Here is a 26,563-nt window from a genome sequence, read left to right on the forward strand (position 1 = left end):
TGGCGCTGGAGCGAGTTGAAGGAAGTGACGGGGCGATTGAATGAATAAGAGGAGAGCAAAGAAAGGACGGAGCAGGATCGGAGCCAGGGCAAGGCAGCGCTACAAGCAACCTCCCTCCTCACAGGTTCCAAAGTGGGGGCTGGATCTCCTCCAGGAGGGGCTCTTTGACTCCCAGGAACAGCCCTTCCAAGAAGGGGGGAAAGTTTGGAAACTTTGGAAAACTTTGGAAAACTTTAGAAACTTGGGAAAAGTTTCCCCCAAGTTTCTTTTCAGTGACTGCTGAGCAAGCAGGGGGCTTTGGAGGATGGCAAGGCGAGGAAGGGGTCCCTGGGGCTGGCTGCCTCCCCTGCTGCTGGGGCTGCTGCCCATCTGGGTGCTGGGGGCGCCTCCCTCGGAGCTGCGGGTCCGGGTCCGGCTCCCCGACGGACAGGTGGCCGAGGAGAGCCTCCAGGCGGACAGCGGCGCCGACTGTGTCAGCCTGGAGCTCCGCAAAGGAGACGGCACCCTCCTCACCCTCACCGCCGACTTCAAGCAGGTAGGAGCAGCCCAGGGAGCAAGGCAGGGGGGCTGCGGGCTGGAAACCCTCCGCGGAGAGCATCTGAGGGAGCTGGGGACTAGGCTGAGCCTGGGGAGGAGAAGGCCAAGGAAGGTCTGCAACATTGGATGGAGGGGGGCATCTCTCCCAGGGTGCTTGGATGGAGTCTTTCTACAGGGCAAACATTTGGACTGGATGGCCCTGAAAGTCTCTCTAGGATTCAGCCATGAGGGCATTGTCCAGAGGAGGGAAAGGTCTGGAAACCATGCCCTATGAGGTGCAGCTTAGGCAGTTGGAGATGTTTAGCCCAGAGAAGAGAAGGTCTGGTGAGAAGGGTGTGGAAACCATGCCCTACATGGTGCAGCTTAGGGAGATGGAGATGTTTAGACCAGAGAAGAGAAGGTCAAGGAAGTTCTTCAACAGAGGCTGGTGACCAGCTCTCTGGGGTACTTGGATTGAGTCTTCCTACAGGGCAGAAATGGCATGGACTGGATGGCCCTGAAGGTCTCTTCCAACTCTAGGATTCACCGACGAGGACATTGTCCAGAGGATATCAATCAAAGTGGGGAAGGGCCTGGAAACCATGCCCTACAAGGTGCATCTTAGGGAGTTGGAGATGTTTAACCCAGAGAAGAGAAGGTCAAGGAGGTTCTTCAATAGAGGCTGGGTGATCACCTCTCTGGTGTGCTTGGATTGTTTCTTCCTACAGTGATGGCCCTCGAGGTCTCTTCCAGCTCTATGATTGAGGGCATTGAACAGAGGAGGTCAACCAAAATGGGGAAGGATCTGAACACAGTGCCCTATGAGGTTCAGCTTAGGGAGCTGGAGATGTTTAGCTTGGAGAAGAGAAGGTTAAGGAGGGTTTTAAGCAGGGGCTGGGTGGCCATCTCTCCCAGGGTGCTTGGATTAAGTCTTCCTACAGGGATGTCCCTCAAGGTCTTTTCCAGTTCCAATCCAGGGCATTGTCTAGAGCAATAGTTCTCAGCCTTTGATCCACCAGCTGTTTTGGACTTTAATTCCCAGAAGCTTCTGTCAGCATGGCCAATGATGAGGGAATGTAGAAACTGAGGTCCAAAACATCTGGAGAACCAAAGTGGGGAAGGATCTAGAAACCATACCTTATGAGGAGCAGGTTAGGATGCTGGGGATGTCCAACATCACCTCCTTGATTGAGTCCATTCACCTGGCATCTATTCCTCTTTCTGCTACCCTCTACCTTTCCTAGCATTATTGTTTTTTCCATTGATCCATACCTTCTGATTATGTGGCCAAAGTGCAACAGTCTCCATTTGTTCATCCTGGCTTCCAAGGAAATGTCAGGCTTGATCCAATGAAGGACACATTTGTTTGTCTTTTTGGCTGTCCATGGTATCCTCAGCACTCTTCTCCAGCACCACATCTCAAATGAGTTGATTTTCTTTTTAACGTCTTTCTTCACTGTCCAGCTCTCACATCTGTGCATAGTGATGGGAAATACGATGGCTTGGATGATTCTAACTTTAGTTGTATATTATTCCCAAACAAGTGATCCCCAAACTTTGGTCCTCCAGATGTTTTGGATTTCAGTTGCCAGTATTCCTGACAGTTGACCAAGCTGGCTGTGGCTTTTGGCAGTCGAAATCCCAAACAACTGGAGAATCACAGTTTGGAAAGCAGTGCTTTAGGATCTTGTCTAGTTCTTTCATAGCTTCCCTTCCCATTCCTAGTCTTATTATTTCTTACCACACTTTCACTTTTCTATATGACACTATGCATGTGTAAATACACTGAGGTTTTGCATATGATGTTGCAATTTAAAGGTATAATTTTTAATTTCACTAGTTGTTCATGTCACAGCTCTTGCCATGACATTCTGTGATATTTGGGAACTACATTTGATGAGTAACATTAGTACAAAAGAAACATTGCTAAGGGTTCTGTATGGTGTAATATGGGAGGAGGTGACATCATGAGTTGCCACACCGAGTGTTGCCAACCCTAGTGATGCCACTTTTCAGAGTGAGAGGAAAAACTCATGGGGAAAGCAGAATAAACTGTGGGATAGGAGCTGGGGAGGAACAATACCTCCCATGATCCCCTCTATGCCAGCAAGGCCCTAGCTTTGGGAGACATCCTTTTGGGTCTCAAACAGTCAAAATTCCCCAGGCATTGCTTGAGAAATGTACTTTTGGGATGGTAACTCCCAGAACCTGACTTGGAAAAGTAACTTACTTGTAGGACTCTAGCTCCAACAATCCCCAGCCAGCTTCCATGGTGCTTGGCTTGGGAAACTTATCCCAGAATCCCCCAGCCAGCAGAACCATTGGCATAGGAAACGTACTCTAACTCCTAGAATCCCCCAGTTCATCTGGTTGATATTATGGGAATTAGCATTCTCACCAAAAAAGAACTTTCCCAAGGTTTGTTTTCTGTTCCAGGAAAGAAGAGGGAAGTATTTTGTTGTGGTGGTGTGCCTTCAATTCCCTTGAGATGGATAGTGCTAGGAGCCTTCTGTCTGGAAGTACACTTATTTCCAAATTAGAGGAAATATGCTTTCAACCTCAGGACTTTTCCCAAGATTGCATGTATGCACATCTTTGCTTTTTCATTTGATACCACAGGTAGAATTTTTCATATCTGCTCAGATCATCTGGTGCAGTAAGCGTCCATAGTCAGCTCCCAGACATCAAAGATTCATTCAGACATTCCAGGAACCTTGAAAAAAAAATCACAGTTAATTACTTTCTTTACCCACCCCATCAACAATGCACCCCCATGGACCCTGCTGGAAGGGAGGGATGAAGCATCCTTGCAAGAGTATGTAAGCTATAAAGAATGCATATAGATTCTATTCTACTGTCCTCCAGGAATAAAATATATATACACACACACACACACACACACACACACACACACACACACACACATATCAAAAGCCATGACAGTTGTTGCATTTGAGAATTTAAAAAAATAAAAATAAAATCATAGACACAAAAAGATATGTGCGAAACAAAAAAGTCACACTCTCACATCCTAAGAGGAAGGCAAACCTCCTCTGGATAAACTTTGACAAGAAAACCCTAGGATCAGGTCACCAGATGTTGGCTCCACTTGAAGGCATATAACAAGAGAGCATCTTAAGCGCAGTCATGGCAAACCTCATGGAAGGGTTTCTATGGCAGTTTACAGACAGCCCTTTTGGGGCAGCGGCAGCCTCTGAGGCCCTGATCCGCCACTTTCTAGGCCGCTTCCCCGCTGTCTGGAAAGGGGTGTCCTTGGGGCCTCATGCCTCAAGGACACCTGACAGCGGCGGGGACGAAGAGAAAGGGGCCACTTGGCCCCTTTCTCATTTGTGTTGCTGGCGCAGCCTTGTAAAAGCTGTGCCCAGCGACACAAACCTGGAAGGAGCTCCCTTTCGGAGCTCCTTCCAGCGCCATGGAAAGGGCGCCCCAAGCGCCCTCGCGTGGTGCCAGGACATCACTTCCACGTCACTCCGTTTGGAGGTGGTGTGGTCATGACATCCCAATGGCGGCGCTCATGTAGAATGGGCACCACCATTTTGTACGTACTAGGTACGTACTAGGGTTAGGACATCCAGAAGGGACGCCCTTTCCTAACCCTAGTACATACCTAGTATGTACTTTTTGCGGGTCTGGAACGCGCCTATGAGTGTCTGAATGATCACCTAGTGAATTGCAACTACTGTGTTTGGGACGTTAATAAGGCAATTGTTGATGCTAGTACTTTCTTCATGCCAACATCCCACTGCCATTTTCATGCACCGTTTATACATCGAATTCATCATCCATGGCTTGAAGTGTTTTAAAAAATCAATAAAACAACCTTGATTTAGCTATTTTATATATGGGATATCATTTTACTATGCCATTGTGTATAATGTAACTTAAGTGTCCATGGGTTTTGGTATCTAAAGGGAACCAAACCCCAGCAGATACCAAGGGCCCACTGTATCACTTTGTCAAATGCGCAGATTGTACTTTCTGGATTATGATCCCAAAAGATCACACTGTAATCGCTCTGTTAGCTGATGGTTTCTTGTGCCAGCATATGGATCCAGCATTGTGAAGAGGCAGAAAATTTTCACCTCTTTCCTGTTCATTTAATAGTTCTGGGCTACCCGACTAATGAAGTTACTTCTCAAGTGATTCAGGACAGAGAAGAGAAAGAGCTAATCTACACAATGAGTTATTATTTTATGGAACTCATTGCCAGAAGGGGTGTTGATGGCCGATAACTTTGATGCACATAAATGGCTCTTGGACAACATTTGTGGAGAAAGACCCATTATTGAAGAATGATGGCTCCAGGGAACCTCCATTTTCCAAAGCAGTATACCTAGAAATTTCAGCTGGTTGCCAATTGTTAGAATACAGCAGGACTAGAAAAGCCCTTGTGGTGTAGATTGTGTCCAGATGGGCTCCCCTTGTGATGTTAAGAGGGTTCGAGTGATAAGAAAAGGTGTGTGTGTCTCTCTCTCTCTCTCTGTGTGTGTGCTTTATATTGTGGTTGCCATGTGCTGCAGCTGTTGCCTACTCAGACATCGAGGCCATCTGAAACTGTGGGTCTGACCCTGAGTCAATGGCCTCCAACAAAGGCCATCATGCTGGAGTAATGACTGTGTGGTCACTGACGCGGCAGAGCCAAACAACCAGCCCTTCTGTGCGCCAGGCGTGTGGGAAGCAACCGGGGCCTTTGGTGCCAAGGCATTGTTCCGTCTGCCCTGATTAAGCCAAGGGGCCTGTTGATCTCCCATCTTTTCCCTGCTCATTGTCTCTGGAATACTCCCTGGTGTATTTTGTATGGGTGGGGAAGCGGGGAGAGATGGAGCACATCAAAGAGGCTCCAGCCTGGGAACACTGGACACTGATATCTTCTCAGGGGGGAGAGAAAGAAGGGTGTGGGATGGAGAGTTGGTGTTTATGGAGTATCTTGAAGTCGTGATTGCTGGAATGAGACTCATATCTCATCACGTAGTAGAAAGTGGAGGGGGAGGAACCCCATATGGGACAAAAGGAGGACAAAAGGAGGCCACTCAGTACATCATGAGAGAATGCACATACTACCATTCTCTTCTCTAAAGAAAGGAGGAACTATTTAGCTCTGCTAGAGCTTTCTAGCAAACTACAAATCCCCGCATTCCCTAGGAAGGAGCCATGACAGCTATAAGAATGCAGCACAGATTCTCTCTGAACCGAAATACTCCCCATGAACCATTGTGCTCACTCAGTAATGTTAGCTGGGGCTGATGGGCACTATAGTCGAAAACATCTGGAGGGCACCAAGCAGCAGCTCTCCAGTATTTAATGTAAGGCTTTTATTCAGCCTTACGTGGAGATGCCTGGGATTCAATCTGGGATGTTTTACAGATAAAATACAGGCTCTGGAGCACAACTATGATTAGTCCTTGAAAGTAGAAGGTTTGGAAACCATTATCTTAAAGATAGAGGGGGGCAAGCAAAGCAGGAGTGACATCAAAGAGCCCTCCTCCAACCACCATCTTGAGGGGGAGAGAGGCCTGGCCTGGAAGACAAAGAGCCCTCCTCCAACCACCATCTTGAGGGGGAGAGAGGCCAGGCCTGGAAGACAAAGAGCCCTCCTCCAACCACCATCTTGAGGCAGAGAGAGGCCTTGCAATTTTTTGTATTGTTTTGCAATTTTACTGTACACCGCTATGATCATTGCGGAATAGCAGTCTATAAATAAAAATTATTATTATTATTATCATCTCTGTTTTGTCTTGATTAGCTATTTACTCTGCTTTAAAGATCTTCATTGTTATCAGTTATCTTAGGAAATGATGGCCTTTGAGTTGGAGACCAGCTGAAATCCTTGAATTAAATGAAGTCCTTGCAACTTTCCCTTTCTCTTCACCAAGAGATAGTAGAAATCAAAGTGCCCTGGACTGTGGAATCTGGTCAAGGATTCCTTGAAAAGTGCAGGATGAGGACTGGAGATGCCAAAGAAGAGTCACTGGATAAAAAAGAGGTTAGCTTTGGCAGATCTTCTTGTTGTTGTGTGCCTTCAAGTCATTTCCAATTTATAGTGACACAAGGGTGAACCTATTTAGAAGCATAGAAGCATAGAGTTGGAAGAGGCCACAAGGGCCATCCAGTCCAACCCCCTGCCATGCAGGAACTCTCAGTCAAAGCATCCCTGACAGATAGCAATTCAGCCTCTGCTTAAAGACCTCCAAGGAAGGAGACTCCACCACTTTCCGAGGGAGTGTGTTCCACTGTCAAACAGCTCTTACTGTCAGAAACCTCCTCCTAATGTTGAGGCGGAATCTCTTTGCATACAGGAATACACAATCAAAGCACCCCAGACAGTTATTCAGGGATGGTTTGCCATTGCCTTCCCCTGAGGCTGAAAGTATGTGACTTGCCATAGGTCACCCACTGCAGAATTAATGCACGCTGACACCACTTTAACTGCCATGGCTCTACCCTATGAAATCCTGGGATTGTAGTTTGTGGTAGCTCTAGAGTTCTCTGGTAGAGAAAGATAAATATCTCGGAAAACTGCAAATCTAGAATTCCATTACGTGGAGCCATGGCAGATTAAGTGGTGTCAAACTGCATTAATTCTGCAGTGTAGATGCAGCCTCAGAGGCACAGAAGATAGCATCCAAGGCATTACACTATCCTAACAGACAGAGCTGACTTTGTGGCATTAGCTCATTGTGTGTAGGAGGGGGAACTGCTAAGGTTAATTCAGCCCTGGAGGAGTTAGGAGGAGTTTATTCAAACACTTGGGCAGAGACAGAGGAGGGGTAGGTCTTTCTGGAAGAACCAAAGTGGAAGATCATGTGTGTGCTTTCTAGCATTCCCAGATGTTCCTTATTACCATCCTGCCTTCCCTCCCCTTCTACACACAAAGAAACTCAATTGAATTCCATAACCCTGACGCCATTCCCCCCCCCCCAAACCTTCTTTCATTTGATCAGGCAGGCCTGGTTTCTGATGGAGGCTGGGAGGGAATGGTGAAGGAAAGATGCAGAGAGAGATCCTGGAAGAGTCTGAATATGAGTGGGTGAGAGTGAACACTGCCAGAAAGAAAGAAAAAATCTGCATTTGGGAGATGCTGAGTCTTGTGATACAGAGCTATCTTCATGACCGCATTGTAGAAATAATGCAGTGTAGCAACACTTTAGCACCCAAGGCTCAATGTTTTGAAATCCTGGGATTTGTAGTTTTGTGAGATAGTAAGCCTTCTTTATCAGAGAATGCTGAGCAAATCCAAGGATTCCATCGCACTGACCATGGCAGTTAAAGTGATATCAAACTGCACTATTTCTGCAGTGCAGATACAGCCTGAGAAGCTGTCAGAAAGCTGCAGCACTAGTAGGCAGCTGGCAGCCTATGAGCTGAATCTGGCCTGTGGTTGATGATGATGACCAACCAGCTTTACAATTATGGCTTCTCCTGTCCTTTGCACCCCTTGTAAAGCTGGCATCTGTATGGCAGCTGGGGATTTACAAGCAGAGATGGAGACAATGTCAACTGCTAACCATTAAAAGGCAGGGGAGACATGTTCGGGGAAGGAGGCACATGTGAAAATATGGCAGTCTCGCACTCTTCCCTCTTCCACAAACCCCTTGCTTATTTGCATTATTAACTTACTTAAACAGTATTTCTCTCCTATTTCATATCGTAAGATCTTTGGACGGCTGACAATGTAATCAGTGGAACAATTTAAAAGGCAGAGCAATAAAATGGGCAGCCACAAAAATAAGGTAAACAGTATAAACATGGATTGAACCATTGCACGGTTTAAAGAGTTGGAGTCAAAACAATATCAAATGTTATACTCTCCAACTGTCCCAGTTTGGCAAGGATGGTCCTGTTTACTCCTCTTTTCAGCCCCACTTTTTCAGTTGCTCTTAAAATGGTTTAGTTTCTCCATCATCTTCCCTTTTCCCCTCTTTGTCTTCAGTTTACTTCAGATGCTGCAAACCGAGTTCAAAGTGCAAAAGTAGTTTGTGTTCAGTTAATTCGGGTGATGGTGATGGGGAGAGTAACTTCCATACAGGATTCTGAAATGTTGGCAAGATATTTTTCCTGGAACTCGAACCTGGAACCTTTTGCCTGCAAAGCATATATTCTTGCTATATATGGTACCTCCCTAAATCAATAGCACAAGATAGCTCTGGTTTAAAATGCTGGATTATGTGAAATACACATACATACACACATCCTTCTGTAAATTAGTAACCTTACAGTGGTTTTTCTGTGTTTTCCAGGTCGGTACAAATCTAGGTAGGTTTTTAATTTTTTTTAAAAAAGGTTTTGTTTCTTTTCTTTTTAAAATGTGAGTGTAATGACAAAGTAACCCTTCTGCTTTGCCATGTGGGGTTTTGAGAAGGGAAAGCGAAAGAATTTCTGAGATACGCTGGGCCTCCCACGGTTACTGACCACTGTTTACATTGAGTTGGCTCATAACTCTTCATTCACCACCAAGGAGGGACCAAGTGCCAAGAAACAGGGAGGTCTGAATCTCCAGTGTTTAAAATTCCTAGCTGCTGGGTGAGATGTCAAGGCACCTTTTAGGGTAACACATCTCTTTGTGGTCTGGCATTAATGTCTGTTGCTAGTCGAAGCAACTTAAAGCATGTCAATGGAGGCACAGTATTTTATTGTATTTTTTTAAATAACTATTCTGCAAGCAGGTATCGGGCTCATTGGTTTCCATTTTGCAGACTGGGATGGATGAAACGGGCCCAAGACATTTTGCTGCTTTCTCTCAAAAGATGATCTGGTACCCCTCTCCCGCTATTCCATGCGCAAAAGCTAAATGGACTTTTCATTGAATGCTGGTAACAGAAGACAAGTCTGAAGTCATGCCCTCCAACAAAGAGGCATAACCAAGGGACAACTGCTGCCCTTTGCCACCTCCCAACATCTTCTGCCTGAGGCCATTTACTTGCATTGTCTTCTGGCAGTTCTGGTCCAGGTGATGGAGACTAATGTGATTGTTAAGACTGACCTAAGGAATGCAGGTGCATTTGAATGCCTTATGGGGCTCTAGAAATGATCGTTTATAACTTATGTTTTTGACCTGTTCAGCTCCAGGATTAGCATACTATAGACAGACTGGGCTGACAAGAGCCAAACTCATTGGAACCTAAGTTGGAGAAGTTGGAACCACAAGCAGAAGAAGAAAAAGTCTTCATGTGCTTTGTTGTGGCTAAATGTTATTCCTTTAGATGTCTTTTGATCATCCTGTTGCACTTTTTTTTAAAAGGCTAACCTTTCTAAAGGATAAAAATTAACCCTCATTAAGCATGAGAAGACTTGAATCCCTTTAGGATTTCTGAACTTGAAAGGAGCTATCCACAGTGCTGAGGATAGTCCTAAGCACCTTAGAGTCCTCTTTTTACATTTCAGGCTAAAACCCAGAGCAGATTCACCAGCTCAAAGATATGGAAGCCACCTGCTGGCCCCTGGATCCAACATCCTGCTATGTTCATCTTTGTATGAAGATGGAGCAAAACATGCAAACTGCATGCTCAATGCTTGAAGAATTAATGCACAGCATAGGATCTCTGTGATCAGAATCTGCCTCTCTCTGAGTGTCTGTTGCCAGGGGTGTCATTAGAGGTGCAGGGGGTGCAGTCTGTACCGGGTGTCACTCCAAAAGAGGGTGACACCATTGCTTCCAAATGTCTATCTTTTGGCAGAAATGGGCTTTGGTGTTCGCTTCTGTCCCTTTAAAATCCTGGCATTCAGCAGAAGAGAAGGCATGAGTGGAGTGAGGCTCAGTGGGCAGAGAAAGTAGAGTCCTCTGTTTGTTTTTTAATCACTCTTTTTAAATTTTCTTTAAAATCACCACATCTTACCAAATTTTCACTTTAATCATATGAAACCATAAAAATGTAAATACAGACGCCCCTTCATTTTCATGGGGGATCCGTTCTGCCTCCCCCCCCCAAAAAAAATGGAAATTAGCATATATTCAAAGCTCATTGATTATAATGGATGCACATACCATTTTAATCCCTCCCTGCCTTGCTGTCGCAAAAAGTGAGACCGCGGGTTCTAAGTTCACAAATAAGAAGGGGCGACTGTATATTTCGGCTGTGCTTATAATACTGAAATTTAACAGAATAATTTTAATTTTGCTAGTTATTTGTGCCATACCAATTTCCATTACATTCAGTGATATGAAGGAATTATGATTTATGAGTACCTTTAGTACCAATAAAACCTTACTAAGGATCCTGTATGGCGTGATATAGGAGGAAGTGAAGGGGGGGGGGGCAGGTGATGCCATGCGTTACAACACCAAGTGATGCCAACCCTAGTGATGCCACTCTCTGGTACTAAGAGCAGCTAATAAGAATAGGTTGTAGCTTTCACATCATATCTGAGAGTTTCCCAGGGTATTTGGCTGACCACAGAAATTGGATGTTGGCTTAAATTGCCCATTTTTATCCAATTTAGCAAGGCTGTTCTGTTTGATATCCAATGACAGAACCATCTGTTGTTGTTGTTTTTGAAAATGGGGAAATGGGAGAGAATGCCATCCATCAGGGTCCCTCTCGAAGGCTTATTCCAAAACCTACCATCAGCTCAGTTATGTTGCCATTTCCCTGAGAGAGATAACTGCAGGTTTTAAATGCTCACCCTGGGTGACAAAGTATATGGATCTTGTAGCACCTTTGAGACTAACTGAAAGAAAGAAGATGTCAGCATGAGTTTTTGTAGACTTATATCTACTTCTGCAGATGCATTTGGAAGTAGACTTAAGTCTACAAAAGGTCAGTGGTGGTGGAGAGACACTATGAGTTACTTATATGAGCTTTCATAAACGTAAGTTTACTTTCTCAGATGTATTTGGAAGTAGACTTTAGTCTATGAAAACTCATACTGCCAACTTCTTTCTTTTGGTTAGTCTCAAAGGTGCTATAAGATCTGTCTACATACTGCTTATACAGAGCAACATTGCTATATCTTTGAATTATATTACCTGGGAGAGAAAGACACAATTTAGCTTCCCCAGCAAGGTGGCCTAGACATTGCAAGGCTCCCTCACTGCAGTGTTAAACATTAGCAAATTTATGGCATGGTTATGAAAGTATATATTTCCTGCCAGCTGTGGTGAAGGGAATGCGGGAAGAGAACCATTGGCAGAATATTGCTTTTTGAAGACTGCATTTTAATGAATCACTTCATTCCTGGCAGTGGGGGAATTGGATAGTTTGTGCGGAATATTTGGAATTCCAGCAAACTTGAAACCTAAAAGGGATGTCACTGATGGGCAAAATTCCAGACAAGTGTGTGGCTGAGAACGCAATCCTTTCAGGTTGTGTCCACATTAATCTGCATGTGTCAGAACCTTTCATATGTTGTATCTTCCTTTCTTTGCTCATTTAATGGTTTTACTTATACTCCCAGCACAGAATGCAAAGCAGCTAACAATAATGTATAACAAAATTTTATCTAAAAAATAATAATAATCATGACAAGAATTAAATAACGATTAAACAAGCAATTCTTTTAAGAGGTATGGGGTTAAATATAGTTTGAAACATGTTTATAAAGTAATTTAAAAAGACAAAAAACACACAGAAAAAGTCAAAAAATGGGAATGTAAACTACCTAGCTGTTGGAGCAGACTAGAGATTAAGCTGTATTGTTGTTGTTGTGTGTCCTCAAGTCATTTCCGACTTATGGTAACCCTAAAGTGAACCTATTACAGGGTTTTCTTGGCAGGTTTCTTAAAAGAGGGGGGTGCCATTTGAGGCTGAGAGAGTGTGACTTTCCCACTGTGAGAAAGCTTCATTAGATAGGCATTACTGACCAGTTATGGATTCCAAGTGTTTTCCCATGGCTCAGATGAGCAATCTATTTGGGGATTTTTAAGAATATAAATGCAGTTGGAAAGTTAAAAGATGTAATTGTCTACTTATATCCTTATCTTGCTCCCTATCTTTTGTACTCTGTTCTTTTCACCTCTTGTCCTTCCCTTGCTCCATGTCCTTCTCATTAAATTCACAGTTTCCTCCAGGAGCCCATTGTGATACATACATAATGTAAAGGTAGGCAGCAAGGCAAGGGGAAGTATTGAATGACGACTGCAAATTTGCTTCTAATCTGCAGATTTCTCATTTGCACAAACTGGTCTCAGTTGTAGAACCTGGAGCTCTGATATTCTGAATGATGACACATTTCTTTTTTCTTAGTTGCAGCTCAGCATTTTGAACTCATATCAAGTTTAGATAAACGTTAGGACTTGGCCTCTGTTTAAATCAACACAATCTGTTACCGAATCTGGAAATGTTAGATCAACTCACCACTATCCCTTTCCTTTGCATCACTGATGTCCCTGAATCATTTTTCAAGGCAGGATTTCCTAATATCCTTCCTCTGGTAGTGATAATGCGGAGAGTCCCCGATCATCTCTAAATGGAACATCTGTGGAGGCGTTGATGTCATGCTGGAACTAGTTGCTATGCTGGGAAGTTGCATGGAAGTCCTTGGACACAGGCTGTATCATTTGTTTGCTCGGCCAAGAATTTACTCATGGCTGAATCACCTGGTTCTATCAGGCAGGAAGGGAACTGGAGTTGGAGAAGAGGGCTTTGATGACATGGAGTCCTTTGTTTCCTGAAGGAAGGATTACCCTTGCTAAGAAAACAAGAGCCAATATAGTGTGGTAGTTTCTGTGCTGGACTAGGATTCTCTGTTACTAAGCATTATGACTTTCTAGTGAGTCATTTCCAGGATGACCAGATGTCCTAACCACTGTAAAAGGTTCAACAAAAATGTAAAACATGACCAAATAAAAGCTTAAAAAACACTCATTTAAATTCATGCTTCTTAGTCAGGCTCAAAATAGAGGACTTTTTGATTTTTTTCCCCCTGGACAGAAGGTGGAAATATAGGGCATGTCTGGGAAAAGGAGAACATCTGGTCACCCTGGTCATGTCATCTCATGCTACAACTAAAGTATGATAGCCTCAGTGTGGTCATTGTGGCTTCTAGGGCGAGTCCAAGCTTAATCTGCTCTAGGAGCTATTTATTCGTTGTTATAGCAGTCCATAATATTGTTAGAAATGTTCTCCAACACTACATTTCATCTCTAGGCAGGCGGACTAGGTCCTTCCCAGGACTTTAAGTCTCTGGAAGTCCTGGTCTACCCTTGGAGAGATGCAGCACTACACACAGTCCCTTTCCACAAACATGTCAATTGACATCCCCCTCTGAGGTGTCACCTGGTATGAGCCACATTCCCTACACACTCCTAGTGATGCCCCTGCAAACCCTTCCTAATCTGTGTGTATATGCCTTCAGGTCACCTGTCGACCTATGGTGACCCCATGAACTTTCATAGTGTTTCCTGAGGCAAGGAATACTCAGAAGTGGCTTTGCCCATTCCTTCCTTCAAAATATAGCTTACAGCACCTGGTATTCAAAGGTAGTCCCCCATCCAAGTATTAACCAGGGCTGACCCTGCTTAGCTTCCATGATCAGACAGGATCTGGTGTCTAAGGTATTAGGACTATTACTACTATTCCTAGCAGAGACATCTAATTTTAGCATATTAACAAACAATCAGGATTCACTGGCTGCTGTCATGACAATGAAAGTGATATGAACTCATCATTGCTCTGTCAGATAAATAGGTCCTAGATATGTCATTATGTAACATAGACAGAATGTTCCGGAAAGGAATAGGGATTTCGCTGAGTCTATTTTGATATGGGAGCCACCTAGCTCCCCATCACTGGGAGATGTTTGAACTGCCCTTGACATGTCTGCACTTGGGAGCAAAAACCAAAAGATCATTCCCCTCTTTTTCTCCAAAGCCATTTTTCAGTCCAGGAGATGGTTTGTTTGGATAGCCATTTGGCTTTAGGGTTTAACATGCCAGCTTGAAATAATAAAGGGAATCTTCCAATTTAGCTGATGGGGCATTTTGAAAGAGGGGAGGATAGTGTTGTCCCATCAACACTGAAGCCTTACTCTGGAATTCATAGGGGCAGGGAAGCTCAAGAGGGAAAACAGAGGTTAGTCGTGACTGAAAGTGGGAGGGAGAGAAAATGGCTTTTTTATTCTTATTATCTGAGCAAACAATGCATCAAAATCTAGTTACTAGTGTGCTTTATGGTCTAGGCTACTTCCAAGTGCTGTGATTTCTGTCTCTGGCTTTGTCTATGTTCTGGTGGCATTCTGTTCAAATTAGGGTTGCCATAGGTCAGGACCTCCAAACCGGGACAAATGTAGGACAAGTGTAGGATAACATTTTCAAATGTAGGACAACATTTCTAATAATGGAGGACATGCAAAAAAAATTGGTGATTTTTTAAAAAATGTTAATCTAAATGCATGTTTCTTAGGCATGATCAAAATGGAGGACATTTTGACATTATTCCTGGACAGATGTCAGGAATGTAATTCCCTTTCTGGCCACACACACACACACCCAATTCTAAAACACACACACACACACAGCACATTTACACTATCATTTTTTCTTTCTTGCTTGCTTGTGTTGGATTTTTAACACTTTTGCCTGATGAAGATGTCAGTGGAGCTTTGAAAGCTTGCATGATATATTTTGTGCATTTTGGTTGGTACTATACAGGTATCACTGCATAGTAGGTTTTGGCTGTTACTGTACTTGTGTGTCCAATTTGTTAGCACAGAATGTTTTAATATGTGTGAACATTCTTGAGAAGTGTAATCCTGAAAGGTTGACCATGTGAAGAATCATAATGACAATAGTAGAAGGTCCAAAAGGTTGGAATTAACAAATAGAGTATGGGCAAGTCCTACTCTCCACTCTCTCAGCCTCAAGGAGAGATGAGAGGTCAGGCAGCAAACCTCTTCAGAATAACATCTTGCCAAGAAACCCCAGGATAGGTTTGCCTTATTATGGTCTCAAAGTGCTTTTCAGTTCTAAGTCTCTGGTGCCACAGCCATTCTGCAAACTACAATTTCCACATCCAGGCAGGGCTGCCATAAGTCAGCAAGGAGTTGAAGGCACACAATAGCAATAACAATAACAACAGAAGAGGAGGAAGAGGAAAGAAAAGAAGAAGGAGGGAAGAAGAGGGGGGCTGGCTTGGTGGCTAGAGAATTGGAGGAGCCAGAATGGCCATGCAAAGCCAGTGAGAGATCTTGGGCAAGTCACACTCTCTCAGCCTCTTAAAGGCAAGCCTCTCCTCCTTTGAAGAAACTATGCCAAGGGAACTCTGCAGGGCTGCCATAAGTCAGAAAGGAGTTGAGGGCACACAATTACAACAGAAGAGGAGGAAGAGGGGAAGAAGAAGAGGGGGAGGAGGAAGAAGAGGAGGAAATAATAATAACAACAACAACATTATTATGGCCATATGGCCAGCACAATGACAAAATCCAAATTTAAAATACCTTATAGGTTCATGTAGAGGCAGATTGGAGAGTATAAACAAATGACAGTCTATAAAAAGTAAGGATAAAAAGCAAGGATAGGAGTGCAGGATCAGGCAAAGACACAAAAACCGCTGGGTCCTCCAGGAAAGGAGGAGGAAAGAAAAGAAGAAGGGGGAAGAAAAGGAGGAGGAGGAGGAGAAGGAAGAAGAGGAGGCTGCCTTAGATGGAGGAGACTGACTGGCGTGGGGCTTTTTCTCCCTCCTCCTTCCCCTTTTCTCCTCTCCCCCAGAACTTAGCCATAGCCACCCGCAGAGCAGAGAGAAGCCCCAAAGGACAGACTGGTGTGGGGCTTTTTCTCCCTCCTCCTCCTTCCCCTTTTCTCCTCTCCCCAGAAGCCATAGCCAGCCACTCGCAGAGCAGAGAGAAGCCCCAAAGGAGGAGCAGGAAAGGCAAAGCAACGAACGTGAAAGGGAGCCCCTGGTGCCTGCCTCCTTGCCTTTTGCCTTTGTGCTGAGTCTTGGTGACGGAGGAAGAGGGAGGCTGGGGGGCAAGGGAGGCTGCCACACCAGGAGACCCCCCCTCCCCACCATGCTCCTTCTCCTTCTCCCTGGAGGCAGACATCTTGGCTGCTGCCTGAGCTCCTGGCTGAAGAGGAGGAGGAGAAGGAGGCGTGACTAAGGGGCTCACATGGGGGGAAAGGAGCCAATCCTACCTTCTTCCAGGCAGGCAGAGCTTGCCTTTCAAAAGTCTTGACTGGAGATTGACAAAATCTGGCCTGGAGTCAGCAGGAACCCGGGATTGAATGGGCAAAACGGGCGGGAAACGGTTTAAACACTCCAATCCGTGAATTTCACGGGGGCAGCCGGGTTATGGCAAGCCTAGTTCAAATGATACATGGCCCAAGTCCTGGTGGTGCCTTGGTTAAATGCTAGTACTGCAGCCACTCACAACAAGGTTGTTCAATTCCAGCCAGAAGCTCAGGGTCGACTCAGCCTGGCATCCTTCTGAGGTCACTAAAATGAGTATCCAGCTTGATGGGGGCAATTAGCTTACTACACTTTGTAAACTGCTTAGGGAGTGCCTAAGTGCACAGATATCTGGTATAGAAATGTACTTGCTATTTGTATTCTGGTGCAAACAGTCTGGACAATGTCTGACTTGAGGTTGGGCATCTTGGTTTATCTCAGAAGTAAGTGACCCATGGTGGCAGTGGACAGGACAGTTGGGATGTGTTTGCAGATAGCCACCCCTGCACTGTAAAAGAGGTCCAGATAATGGGGGGATAATGGGGGGACATTGGATCAGCTCTGGGGATGGCTCTGGAGTAACCTGACCAGTGCAGGATACTCTCCTAGCTGGAGGATTCTGTGAGCTGTCACTTTGGACAGCTCTTTGCAAGTTGGACTAAAACACAGAGCAGATTCCATGCCCACCAGCATCACAACCATATGTATTCTATGGACAATACACCAGTGTGTCAGTTCATGCCTCATGCCTCATGTTCCCTTTACTAACCATTCTTGTGCCCCTTACTTCTCCCCAGCATCCAACCCCCCTTCATTTCCTCCTCCTCCCAGTCTGGTTGCTACTAAAGGAAGGTGCAGACCACAACTCACACCACCAAGAAGCCAGGCAAGGACCATTCCTTTCCCTGCCAGGCATAGTGAAAGAACTAGCAGCTTATAAATCACTAAGAATATCTGTGAGAGAGAGAGAGAAAGATAAATATTTAAACTAGCTCAGCAGCACTGCTGGGTGACCAGCTTGCTGGCACAAAGGTAACTGAGCTCGCAGAGGCTGGGGAAAACTGTATGGGTTGTGAAGCTGAGAAGTAACAGCCCATTAGCATGATGCCCAAATCGCAGGTTTGGGAATAAAAAAAAAGCCTGAATGTTATATCTGGCGTCCTCCAGAGTTGTAGTCCAATGCTCAAACCACCTGACTAGAGAGCCAGCATGGTGTAATGGTTTGACCGTCGGACTACAATTCTGGAGATCAGGGTTTGATTGCCCTTTTGAGCATAAAAACCCTTTGAAGAAACCTGCTAAAAAAAAACCTATGACTTGGAAGCTCACAGCAGCAACAAGCTCAAACAACTACACCATGTTGGCTCTTGATAGTAAGCTAGCTACTCTAATGACCAGCCAGGTAAGAATGGTGGTTCTCCCTCCATTACTTTGGTCATCTCCATCTTATTTGCTCTCCATCTATATTTCTTTTCTTTCCCCCAAACTCTTGGGGGTTGGATTCTGCTCCTTTTGCAACTGGGGCAGCAGATAGGGTGAGATCCATTTCATTGACAAGCAAGCAAGTTTTGGGCCTCCTGGTAGTGTCATTAATGGCTCCTCCATCTCAGGAGAAGGGAGGCCTGGATTTAGCAGGAGTGATTGCTTTGTGGTCTCTTCCAGTTGGCATTTTCATTCAGAAATTGAAAAGAAAAAGAACAGCTGCATGCCCTTATCCCAAGATGGGAAGCCTGCCTCGGTTTAATTTCTGGGTTTTGGCATCATTGTTTGGATCCCCACAAAATCCCATACCTTCCAACATTTCACAGATGAAAACCAGGACTTAGGTAGCCAAGCAACATCAGAGTGTGGTCAAGATGACAAATGTTATTAATGAAGAAGTACAGACAAACTAGGAAAGAGTGCAGCAGTTTGCTTTTGCCTGAGGCTACTGGGAAGGGCAACATTTCAGCCTTTAATGAACTCCACTGAATTGATTAAGTGCAAACTACCTTTGCATTTTATGAACTCGGGGCCTGAACAGACAGGCCAAAATAAAGTTGCTTCGGGTCACTTTGGAGTTATGCTGTTTAAATGACACATGCATCTTAAGAGGCCAGAAGCTGTGCCAAAGCTGCATTTTAGTCCTAAGGACTGGAATGTGTCTTTGGCACCAGGCACGGCTTCTGTCCTCTTAAGACGCATGCATCATTTAAACAGCATACCTCCCAAGTGACCTGAAGCAGTTCTTTTCACCTGTCTGTTTGGGCCCTCATTTAATAATAATAATAATAATAATAATAATAATAATAATACTGTAGTTTTATTTTTATACCGCCCTTCCACAGATCAGGGCGGTTTACAACATGATAAAATACAAAGTGCAACCATACAATAAACATACAATACAAGTGCAATAAAACAACAACAATATAAAACCCCCGTAGCCCATCCTCTTTGCCACAGAAGAGGAAGGGAGGCCCACTGGACTTTTAGTCGGGGAATGCACGATGGAAGAGAAAGGTTTTCAAATCCTTTCTAAATTGGGCCAGGGAGGTAATCGAGCGGAGCTCCGGGGGCAGCGTGTTCCAAAGGGTCGGGGCGGCGATGGAGAATGTCCTCCTCGTAGTGGAGGACAGCCTAGCCCCAGGCACCCTAAGGAGTTGCTGCCCAGATGTTCTGAGGGTGCGGGACGGAATATACGGGGAGAGGCGGTCCTTCAGGTATCCTGGGCCCAAGCCATTTAGGGCTTTATAGGTCATTACCAACACCTTATATTGTGCCCGGAAGCGAATAGGCAGCCAGTGCAGATCTTTAAGCACCGGTGTAATATGGCTGGCCCTGGAAGTTCCAGTGACCAGCCTGGCTGTCATATTCTGTACCATTTGCAGCTTCCGGGTTTGGTATAAGGGTTGCCCCATGTAGAGTGCATTGCAGAAATCCAATCTCGAGGTTACCAGAGCATGTACTACCGTTTCAAGGTCCCCCTGGGCCAGGTATGGGCGCAGCTGGTGAATAAGCCGAAGCTGATAACAGGCGCTCTTGACCGTCGCATTCACCTGAGCAGTCAGGTGAAGCGACGAGTCAAGAAGCACCCCCAGACTGCACACAGAGTCCTTCACAGGGAGCGTGACCCCGTTCAGGACAGGTGGAACTACCGCCATTCCTGGACCAGGGGAACCTATCACAAGTACCTCCGTTTTCTCTGGATTCAATTTGAGTCGGTTTTCCCTCATCCAGCCCATTACTGACTCCAGACAGGCCTCGAGAGGAGAGATGCCATCCTCAGTCACTGCATCAGTCGGAGACATAGAGAAGATTATTTGGGTGTCATCAGCGTACTGATAACCCCGCGCCCCATGTCTCCGGATGATCTCTCCCAGCGGTTTCATGTAAATGTTAAATAGCATGGGAGACAGAATGGCTCCCTGAGGGACCCCGGTTTTAAGGGCCCTCTCATCGGAGCACACGTCTCCCAGCTGCACCATCTGGGACCTCCCAGAGAGGTAGGACCGGAACCACTGGAGCGCAGTGCCCCCGATTCTTACCTCTGCCAGGCGCCCCAGAAGGATACCATGGTCTATGGTATCGAAAGCCGCTGAGATGTCCAAGAGCACCAACAGGGACACGCTTCCCCCGTCGATGCCCAGATGGAGATCATCGACCAAGGCGACCATGGCCGTCTCAACCCCGTAACCCGCCCGGAAGCCAGTTTGAAATGGGTCCAGATAATCCGTTTCATCCAAGACCGCCTGAAGCTGGATCGCAACCGCCCTCTCGATCACCTTCCCCAAAAATGGCAGCAGCGAGACTGGCCGATAATTATTATGTACCAGGGGGTCGAGGGAGGGCTTTTTTAATATAGGTTTTACAATGGCCAATTTTAATTCTGATGGAAATTGCCCTTCCCTCAAAGATGTATTGATGATCCGGCGTAACAATAAAGTTACCGCCGGTCCCCCCTGGGCCGCTAGCCACGAGGGACAGGGATCGAGAGAGCAGGTTGTCTTCCGAACACTTCCGAGGATCTTGTCCACATCATCGGTACTTACCAATTCAAACTGATCCAGTTTAATAGAGTCCACGGAGGCTCTGGACGCCTCTACCCTAGGTTCTGCTTGAATGTTGGCGTTAAGACCTTCGCTTATCCGAGAGGTTTTATCCACGAAAAAGTAGTTAAATTTGTCGCAGCAGGCCTTAGAAGGTTCAAGGATCTGGTTCAGGGCAGGAGGGAGCTGAGTTAGCTCCCTAACCACCCTGAACAACTCTGCTGGACGCGACTCCGCAGACGCGACACGATCACCATAGAACGAATTCTTAGCTGCTCGTATCGCCTCTCCGTAGTCCTCTAACAGTTGGTCTAGGAGAGCCTTGTCGTCTAAGCGAAGGTGTTTCCGCCAACGGCACTCTAGCCGTCGCAGTACCCGCTTCCTTGCCCGGAGATCTTCCGTATACCAGGGCTTACGTTTGGAAGTGGGCCTGAGAGGGCGCTTGGGAGCGATACTGTGTATAGCCCTAGAGAGACTGGTATTCCAGATACCGGTGAGGGCATCAACAGAATCACCGTCACTTCCAACCATGTGTCCCTCTAAAGCTTCCTGGAACCTTTTGGGTTCCATCAGCCTTCGAGGGTGGACCATCCTAACTGGTCCGCCACCCCCCGGGAGGGATCTGGGTAGAGACCTTGATTTTAGCCTCCACCAGGAAATGATCCGTCCATGACAGGGGGGAAATATTGGTTATTTCCGCCCATGGATTTTCCGCATCTGAACAGAAGACCAAATCAAGAGTATTACCCGCACAGTGCGTAGGACCCATAATCAGCTGAGACAGGCCCATGGCCGCCATGGTGTCCATGAATTCCCGAGCCGCACCGGATGTAACATAGCTGGCCGTGAGGGAGATGTTGAAGTCACCCAGGACAAGTAGCCTGGGCGTCTCCAACATCAGTTCAGTGACCAGCTGTGTCAGCTCGTTAAGGGAGTCCGCTAGCGCACGGGGTGGCCGATACACTAGCAGAATCCCTAGATTGTCCCTAGCCTTTAGGGTCAGGTAAATACACTCGATATAGGACGTCTGTTGGATGTGGTTCCTGGTGAGGGACAAGGTGTTCCTATGTATCAAGGCCACACACACCCCCGCCCACCTAACCTGGGCTGGTCCTTCACCGAGAACCCGGCAGGCAGGGCCTGAGCCCACACAGCGTCTCCTTCAGGCCCAAGCCAGGTCTCGGTAATGCAAACCAGGTCGCAATTACTATCCTCCAACAGGTCGTGGAGGATGTGGGTCTTGTTGTTGATCGACCTGGCATTGCACAGGAGTAGCGACAGGGTTTGTGGCACGGTTGGAGTGACCCTCAGGTCCCTTAGGTTGGGAGGGGGACAGGAAGGGGAGATAGATATGATGCATCGATCTCTCCTTCCCCTGGAACACAAGTCCCTTCTCCCACCGCCATACCTCCCCCTGCCCCACACTACCTCAATGGGAGCTCCGCTCGTAACGATGTTATCCCTTCCTTCCTCAGTCCATGCATCCCCCACATCCATAACCTCCCCCCCCCACCCCTCTGCAACAATTTGAAGAGCAGAGGTTAGCCACCCGAGGCATCCTCTGCTCTAAAGGCTAACCTACAACCTCCCTAACCCGGTAAAAGCTGCGCAACTGCGCAGTTGTGCAGCGGTGCTCCTTCAGTCCGTGGGCGGCACTCCCGGGGCGGTGCGCAGATGCGCACCTCCGACACCCCGGGAGGAGGCCGCCCGGCAGAAGGCGCGGCTCTGGCGGTGACGGTGGTCTGGCGAGGAGGGAGAGGGGGCGTGTCAGGAAGGGACCGGCTGCCCGGCTTTTATACCCGCCGCTCTCACCTGGCGGGCTCCTCCCTGGCTTCCCCCCAGGTGTCTCTTAAAGGCCCCACTCGCTCTGGCCGCCAAACGCCAAGGCCAGCAAAGAGTCCCAAAGAGTCCCGCAGCAATTAAAGTAAGCTGAGGATTCCTGTACTGTTAAGAGCTTGCTGACTGGTTGAGATGCAACACCACTTTCCATTTTCACACTGGGAAAAGATTGTGACCAGGAGTAGACATTCGCCTCCGACTAAAGCCAACAACCCTTTTTCTCTCTTCTTCTCACCCCTGTTTTTTTCTTAGGAGGTGAAGATTTTCCGAGCCCTGATCCTCGGGGAACTGGAAAGGGGACAGAGCCAGTTCCAAGCCCTCTGCTTTGTCACCAGGCTCCACCGTAATGAAATCATCCCCAGCGAGTCCATGGTCAAACTCAGGCAGGTGAGACGAAGGACATATTGAAGATCAAATGTCAACAATTACATTCACATCTGGATTTTGAAAAATAATGGCCGTTGGGTTTTTTTAAAATGTCAAACAGTCCAGGAGGGTTGTTTTTGCATTGCCTTTCCTAGAGACAAAGGGAAAAATAGATTAGAGTTGCCAGAGCGAAAAGTGGAGCGGACTCCTGAACCTTTATTAGTTGTGTAGATCTTCCAGGGAAATCCAATGCACTGGCATGATGGCAGACATCTGTTTACACAGCATCCTACTATGCCAGTGTCAGTGCTAGTGTGGGTCTCTTCCTCTGAGGTCAAAAATGAGGGGCATCACAGCTGGCATCAGTCACATGGCTGGGTATCTCATTGTGGCCTCAGAAAAAGTGATCCGCACCAGCATCAGTCATGCCAGGTGGCACAGTGGGACACTATGTAAAGGGCCACCTCCAGAATGCACAGGTAACAGGGAATTTGAGACAGCCTTGGTGCTAAAATACTCTGGGAGCAGACCTGTTCTGTCCACTCCTAAATTCCTTATTTAGATCTCAGAAGTTTCAATAACTCCTAGCATGGCCACTGGCCATGTTTCCTGGAGCATCCTGTGAACTGTAGTACAAAACCATAACTTCTCCCAGGGTCTATTAGAACAAAATGTCCTTCGACTGTCTGTCCTTCAGTTCCCCTCTTTTAAAATAATAATCATAATAAAAACAATAACACGAGTGTCCCTAGGAAATGAGTAAAATTCCACAACAAATACAAATACCATACAGCCTTTAAATAAGCACATGGAAATTTATTGTAAGAGATAAACTAAACATACAGTGTTATGCTGGTTCCACACACAAGACACAGTAACACCTTGGTCACAGCTCTCCAAATCAGTGGGTTTTGCATCCATGGATTCAGTTATCCATGGCCTGAAAATATATATTTTGAAAAAATCCAAAAAGAAAAACTTGATTTTACCATTTTATATAAGGGACACCATTTTACAATGCCATTGCATATACTGGGATTTAAGCATCCACAGATTTTGGTATCCACAGGGAGAAGTGGAACAAAATGTCAGCATATATCAAGGGCCCACTCTAAGTCTTTCTTCTGATGTCCTTCCATATTTTCAACTCCCAAAATGCTATTCAGATCTAATCAGTTCCTCTCTTACTAACTCATCCTGACTCTGACTGGCCCTGATTTTTTTAATCAACAAGCCTCTGTATGTGTGTGTATACACACACACACACACACACACACACACACACACACACACTTGTTCCTCCATAGCATTCCATGAATTGTTGTGGCTGGCTGTAAACAGGCTTGCCCAGCTTCTCTGTTCCCACCTAGGTCTCAGATCTTGGCCCTGAAATCTCAACACCTGTGACGGTTCTAACCTGGCAACCATATTTGCGATTGAGAAAGTCAACAGAAAAGCTCACAAGGCTCCTTTTAAAAATTGTCTTCCCCCACCCCTTGTTTTCCTCCTTGCCAGAAAAACCCACGGACGGTGCGCCAGGCTGAAGAGGTGCGAGCAGTAGAACATCTCAGCATGGATGTGGCTGTCAACTTCAGCAAAGGGGCCCAGCTCAGCTCCCACATCCACAACGTATGTTCAGAAGCAAAGGAAGCCATCTACACCCGGGAAGAAGATGTGAAGTTCTGGCTGGAGAAAGGTAGGAGGCATTGTTGCTTTCCATGAGAAGAGGTAGTGGCTGATAGGGTTACCAAATGGGAAATGGGAGCTGGCTCCTCTACTTTTAGGTCCACTAGACCTTAGGCAAACCACTCTCAGTCTCAGAGGAAGGGAAAGAGAAATCAACTCTGAACAAATCTTGTCAAGAAAACCCCAGGATAGGTTGACCTTAATGGTGCTATATGTCAGAAATGACTTGAAGGCACACAACTTCAACCCCTCCCCCCCCCACACACACACAAAGTAATTTTACCAAATTCCCAGCAGGGATGGAAAACCTCTGGCCCTCCAAATATTTTAAACTACAACTCCCATAACTGCCTCCCTTGGGCTGTGCTGACTGGAGTGTCTGGGAATATAAAACATCTGGGGAGGCAAAGATTCCCCACCCCTGTTGTGGAGGATGTTGCAGGCCTTAGGGGAAACTGGAGGAGGTTGTCAGGAGGCTTTCAGGCTTTGGGGCTTGTAGAACTGGAGAAGGCTTGGTATAGGCATTGACTTTTGACTTTGCCTTTTTCTGCTCATCTCCCTTGCAGGTGTGGATGGCTCCATGTTTGAGGTTTTGCCCCAGTCAGCCGATCTGCCCGACTTGCAGCGTTGCCGGCTCTGCGCAGATCGTTGGAAGCCCTGCATCTGTAGCTATGCGCTGAGCATTGAGTGGTATCCCTGTATGCTCAAGTACTGCAAGAGCCGTGATGCAGCTGGGAAGGTCTCCTCCTACAAGTGTGGTATCCGGAGTTGCCGGAAGGGCTACAGCTTTGACTACTATGTGCCACAGAAACAGCTTTGCCTTTGGGATGAAGAGACCTAGCGGGGTGCCTTGGTGGCCATTTTGGTCCCATTGACGCTTCCCATATACCTTCTTCTACAGGACTCTGGGTTGCGCTACCAGGATGGCTGCCTGGAAAAGGAAGAAAGGGGTAAGGCCTGGAGAGGGGAAAGTAAACAGGACTCCATTCTGTGAAGGCTTCGTGTGAGTCTGCTTGTCTCCATGGCTATGTAACTGTTACCTCTCCCCAGACTTGTGGACACCAGCTAGATCTGCCTATGATTTTTGTCAAAGGAAGATGTGACCTGTTAATGTGAGGGGCTGTGTTCGGTTGTGAACTGAATGGGCATTGCTGAGATCTCAGAGCCAGCCCCAAATGTCTTCACCATTGGCCATTTTGATCGTCTCAACCAAAAAACCTAAATGTGACCCACTGCTGCTTCATTTAATAAAGAGAACTGAGGAAAGAACATGGAAGGCCTTCCTCAGAAAAAGACAATGAGAGGGAGAGAAGGGAGATTTGGAGTGAGATGGATAACACAATGCCTCTGAGCCCAACGCTGTGTGGGTATTTCATCAGCTCTGTGGTTGGAGGGACAGTGATCTCTAGATTTAAGTGTATGAATTTAAATAATGCTCTGAAATTTATTCAAATAACAGAGGGAGACAATGTGCCAGGACAAAATGGCTGCTCCTCAACAGAAGTCCAAGGCTCTTGCGCATCACAGCTGGCATCAAACTCAAAGCAGAAGTGGGAGAAAGAAGTTTAAGGCTAAACTATCTATCCAGATAATATTTTCAGGACGACAACAGAACAACTAGGATCAGTGTGGGATGGCTACTTTCCTTGTGCGACTATTTGTCAGTGTCAACGCCACCAGACCACACAATAACTGATGTGTATTTATGTGCATGAATCCGTCTTGTAGCCACTGCAGGATTTAATAGCAGTGCAAATGGGGCAGGATATATGTAGCACACAGTCTATGCTCAACTGGAAAAAAAATTGGGAATGAAGGCGTGTCACTGAGACCCACCCCTTGATCCTGATTGGTGCCCTGGAGCTGGCAAAGGAAGTTGAGTACACCGTTTCATCAAGGAGCCCTGCCTCTTGCTTCGGATTGGTCCACCCCAGAAGGCGGGTGTACCAATCAGGTTCCAGTTTTTTAATGACATTATTTCTAAACCTGCTGACATTTTAATCCCAGTGG

The 26,563-nt window shown here is 46.2% G+C and overlaps 1 protein-coding gene across 1 annotated transcript; it reads left to right on the forward strand.

Annotated features, from left to right (window-relative positions):
- Positions 1-26,563, forward strand: OAF (out at first homolog). Its single transcript, XM_042474611.1, has 4 exons — positions 1-535; positions 22,754-22,888; positions 24,383-24,563; positions 25,120-26,563. Exons 1-4 carry the CDS (start codon positions 305-307, stop codon positions 25,392-25,394), a joined length of 822 nt encoding a protein of 273 aa, XP_042330545.1. The 5' UTR covers positions 1-304; the 3' UTR covers positions 25,395-26,563.

The sequence above is a fragment of the Sceloporus undulatus genome, chromosome 6, assembly GCF_019175285.1.
Source record: "Sceloporus undulatus isolate JIND9_A2432 ecotype Alabama chromosome 6, SceUnd_v1.1, whole genome shotgun sequence".
Lineage (NCBI taxonomy): Eukaryota > Metazoa > Chordata > Lepidosauria > Squamata > Phrynosomatidae > Sceloporus > Sceloporus undulatus.

Bases quoted from the DNA above. Each gene is read 5' to 3' on its own strand.
- OAF (XM_042474611.1), top strand. From the start codon at position 305: ATGGCAAGGCGAGGAAGGGGTCCCTGGGGCTGGCTGCCTCCCCTGCTG. The intron at 536-22,753 runs GTAGGAGCAGCC...TTTTTTTCTTAG, and splicing joins TCACCGCCGACTTCAAGCAG to GAGGTGAAGATTTTCCGAGC. The intron at 24,564-25,119 runs GTAGGAGGCATT...TCTCCCTTGCAG, and splicing joins GAAGTTCTGGCTGGAGAAAG to GTGTGGATGGCTCCATGTTT.